This window comes from Triticum dicoccoides, chromosome 5A, assembly GCF_002162155.2.
Source record: "Triticum dicoccoides isolate Atlit2015 ecotype Zavitan chromosome 5A, WEW_v2.0, whole genome shotgun sequence".
NCBI classification, from domain to species: domain Eukaryota; kingdom Viridiplantae; phylum Streptophyta; class Magnoliopsida; order Poales; family Poaceae; genus Triticum; species Triticum dicoccoides.
This window is the reverse complement of record NC_041388.1, coordinates 6195541-6200150: the sequence shown is the minus strand read 5'-3', so window position 1 is coordinate 6200150 and position 4610 is coordinate 6195541. Positions and strand designations below refer to the sequence as shown.

Below are 4610 nucleotides of genomic sequence, written 5' to 3'. Positions count from 1 at the left end.
TCGGGTTCGGGGACTACCGAAACGGGTGCAAACCCACGAAACGTGTCGGGTTGTATAATGTGCCCAACAACAGCCCCGCGGGGATGAAAAGACGCCCATCCCCGTCCCCTAATAGGGTAAAAACCCGCGGGGACGCGGGTTTCGGGGCCCCGTTGCCATCTTGACTCGTGCATACTCAAATATGCAGAGACCTGGTACGTGTTTTCCAAATGAGATAGGGAAACTCTCAAAGCTTCCGCAGGGAAGCCGGGCACGTTCATCACAGCACTACGCAGCACATCTGGACATGCCTCATCAATCTAGTATCTGCCTGCGGCGGCGGTACTCGCTGCTCTTCCTGCATACCCATATATGCAGAGCCCTCTCGGCATTGTCGACCCCTGAAGAAGAGTCATCTGCTACATCTTGTTCGTCTGAGTATGGTGAGTACTCTGATGGTGGGAACACCTGAAAACAGAAACAGTATAGTCAGAACAACTTGAACCATACTTATGTCTTCTCAGATAAATAATTAGCACAAGTGTCATGTATTTTACCCAGCAGTCTAGACACATGTGGCATCAAATGAAGGGGAAAAAATAGACACCTAGTTCAACACTTAGAATGATTATCCAGAGATCTACTTATGCCATATGTGGTTCGCGCGAATACGCTTGGAAGCGTATCATTGCATTGATAGGGGAGTGAACGTACAGGTTGGCATCACGGTTGCGTACACAGGATGGCGCTACCGTGATGCAAGTGAGCATGGGAGTGGGATGCTCAGCCCTACAGTAATGTTTAGATTAGAGGCATAATAGTGCTAAGTCCTTTGGCTCCGGCGCTGGCCCAGGAGCGTGCTTCCTCTTGATTCTTGAATCGCAGCTAGGAGGGAGGCAGAAGAGGGTGTGATCTTGTCGAAAATCACAGCATTGCGGTGGTGCCAAAGCGACCAAGCTGTAAGCACCGCAATGGTGGAAAGGAGAATTGTCACTACGAGAATGGAAGCTTGGCAGGCACTTACCTCTACGTCTCTGATGTGAGCGAGCCTCATCTTGTTCTCCTCTGACTCAAACCACTTCTCTAATGTAGGGCAACCATCAACGCACAGATATTCAAGTTTGGTCAGTTGTTTGATGCTGTCCGGAAAAGACCTGATGCCCTCGCAGTGCTTAATCTCCAGATTCTTGAGAGAGGTTAGTTCTCCTAACCACTCCGGTAGTGTCGTGATTGCACACTCACGCAGAGTTAGCTCCTGCAGAGATGTCAGTTCAACCAGCCATCTTGGCAGTTCTGCTTGGTTGAGGGACAATGATTCGAGGCACAATGTTTCCAGGGAGGAGAGGCGTTGGATTATCTCAGGTGAGGTGGTCAGATTCAGATCACTGCAACTGACGATAGATAACCAACTAAGGGAAGGGAGGTGGTGAAGCAACCTCCACTGATGCATGAGCACCTTGCTATCTTCAACACTCAGCTGTGTTAATGGAGAAGAGCAGGAAGTAGCGTTGTGTGGAGGGCTCTCTCCCCATGATGATAGCATTGCGTCACAACCACGTATGAACAAAGACGTAGCTCTAGGCACACATGGTTTTATCCTCAGCTTGGCACAGTGCTCTATGGTCAAGCACTCAAGCTTAGGCTCACTTGCACCTTCCTCACCACTGGTATATCCCATGTTCCACTCTTGCGAGCTCTTCATATAGTAGAGACCCAGCCATCGTAGGTTTGGTAGTTCACCAAGTGGTGGTAGGTTATTGCACTTCAGAAAATTACACAAATATAACTGAGAAAGAATAGGGAGATATTGCCTAAGATCCATAAACCAATCAGGAATGCTCACACTCCCGTAACCAGATATAGTCAATATATGTGCACTGCTTGGTGGCACTAGAATTTTCAACACCTCCTTGTCCTCCACAAACCTTCCAGTCGCTACAGTCCATTGAAATCTCAACTTTTCAATTTTTTGTTTCTCTATTAGTTTTATACCGTGTGCTTCTTCTACAGAATTCACATTTTCAAGTCTATCTATCCACAGCTCAACAGGATTTGTAGGCTGAAGGCGGATGATATTGCTGCAACATCTATCACCTGAAGCATGCACCACAAAGTGTGGCAAAGAGGCACAGTTGAAGTGAGAGACCGCCAATTCTTCCAACCTAACATGTTTTAAATTTAGAACCTTCAGACTAACCATCTGGTCCATACGATCGGGAAGCTTCTTCAGTTTTTTGCAGCCTGCTAGGTCCAATGCATGAAGCTTCCTGAGGTTGCAAATACTTTCTGGTATACTGCTACACGCTCTATTATAAGACAAGTCCAGATACTCTAGACCGGAAAGTGTGCTGATAGAGGCAAGCAAGCTGTGAACTTTATCTGATGTGATCATACTGTCTATGGATCCTGATAGATTTAGATACCTAAGTTCTGTTAGGTTATCAATGACCTCTGATAGCTCTCTCCTATTCACGTCTATATTCGTTTGTCCTGCTAAACTCAAATATTGAAGTTTGGTAAATCCACCAAAAGATTTTGATATAGATATTCTTCTGCAATATGTTAAATCAAGATGCACCAACTGCTTCAGCTTCGCAAAGGATACTGGAAGTTCACAAATCTCATAACAATATGATAAATCAAGATGCATCAGAGATTTCATATCACCAATTGAATCAGGCAATGCTGAGATTTTCTGAGAGCCTCTAAGGTCGAGATAATTTAATTCTGAGAGCTCGGTGATACAATTGGGAATCATTGTATCTTGTATCCCTGGAGCATACAGAACCCTTAGTTGCTTCAGTTGACCAATACAATAAGGTAACTTCTTAATAAAGCACTCACTTAAATCCAAGACACAGAGGAACTTAGCTGCTGAAAAAACATCACCACAAAGTTCTCGTTTGCCACAGTCCCGAAAATGTAGCACCTTTAAGGTTGCAGGAAACTTCACGGACAACTCCAATGACTTGCTACAATCTGTGAGCAATGCATAGCGGCATTTGATTCCCACAGTGTTAATTTGATGGGCCAAGATCTCTTTTGCGAGATCATGCACTAGGTCATGCATCGTGAACAACATACCATCTTTGTATTGCCTTCTTGTTCTATCAGTCTGCAGATAAAGAACACCTAATGGTGTCAGGATTTTGAATTTATTTTGTTTTATAATACTATATTTTTCAATGGAGGTACTGCCATAAAACTGTAAACATAGTAGTATAGCAATGGAAATACTCTTCCATGCGGGTACCATATTTTCATGACCATTAATTTGAAACACTACTTTAATGTTGTGAGTATAGTATTAGAGCAAATGCCTAGTCAAAGATAAAAGTGTGTCTCTGTATATTATAGGAGAAAGAGTTGATTCGCTTGAGGGTCCAGATCATGGATGGTTGGGAGATGATCTGCTGCAGCTAGAATGCTGACATGTTGATTGGTCAGACCATGGCACTCCAGCCTATCTGCAGTCCAGCACCGATCCTGGGCCAACAAGCCAATGAAACACCCATGCCTCCCAAATCGAACGCGATAATGGAGGTTGCACCGTGCCATCAAAGAGAACAGCATACGCCGACTGCACCCAGGGGCAGGGAGGTTCTAATTGAAGTCGTCCTTGCCAGAGGGCAGTACGATCTGGGCTTTTGAAACAGGCTTTTGCCCCTGCTATATTAATATAGCAAACACCCCATAAAACTAACGATAGGTGTTGGGGCGGAAGCAGCATACTCATGTCCCAAAAGAAACGAAAGAGAAAATATAAAAGGAACAAATGCCAACAACGGCGGATCGACAAAAAACGAAGAAGCCTCGCGACCATTGTGCCCACCGGAGATCTCCCACCATGCTCCTAGACTCCGAAGCGCCGGTACTAATCAACACCTCCAAGAAGGGACGCGACGATGACGACGTTGCTGCCAAGGGTTTCCCCTGGGACGTGGCCAGGAGAAAGGAAGGGTAGCACCCGACGCCCTTCAGGAATGTCCGATGGCACCCTCAGGCGCTACTGTGTCGGTGTCGGATAGGCCGACATGGATTTCTCTCGATCCCAACCATCACCCCGGGTGCTCCGGAGCACGCCACCATACCTTCCACCACCCTGTGCCAACACGGTCTTCAAGCCGCCCACGCTGTCTCACCACGACACCACGAAGTGGGCCTGCACAATGAAGAAGAGGAGCCGGGACTAGGCGCAACAGCACCGTCGGCACGCAGGAGAGCCCAACCTCCACCGTCAACGACAATAACCGACCAGACACAACAACAGAAGCATACCAGGCCCGTGGGCTCATAGGCCCGGCCAGGCCCTGAAATGCCCGTAAAGCTCCCATCGTCGCACTGCAGAAGACACGCCGTCGGCGTCGCCGCCCCCTGTCCGAGCCGCTCCTCCTCTTCACCGCACAATAGGCAGCAAGACCGCGCTTGAGCCAGCCCGCTAGTATATCTGGGCCGGGGGCACGCCGCCGGCCACCCCGCCGCAAGGAGCAGCGCCAGCACCTTGCCTGCCGCCGGCCACCACCACCAGGACACCGGACCGCCGTCGGCGCCCTGCCCCGGGAAGGAGAGCCGCACGTGAGTATAAAAGGCCCTGCCGCCGCTGAGCCGCTGACACCACCTGGGCTAGATCC

At 48.3% G+C, this 4610-nt stretch overlaps 1 protein-coding gene across 1 annotated transcript; it reads right to left on the bottom strand.

Annotated features, from left to right (window-relative positions):
- Positions 1-294: 294 nt before the first annotated feature.
- On the bottom strand, positions 295-3049 carry LOC119297377 (putative disease resistance protein RGA1). Its single transcript, XM_037575188.1, has 2 exons — positions 1004-3049; positions 295-447 (listed from the first exon to the last, which is right to left on the bottom strand). The coding sequence occupies exons 1-2, from the start codon at positions 3047-3049 to the stop codon at positions 295-297; spliced, it is 2199 nt and encodes a 732-aa protein (XP_037431085.1).
- Between the last annotated feature and the right edge of the window lie 1561 nt (positions 3050-4610).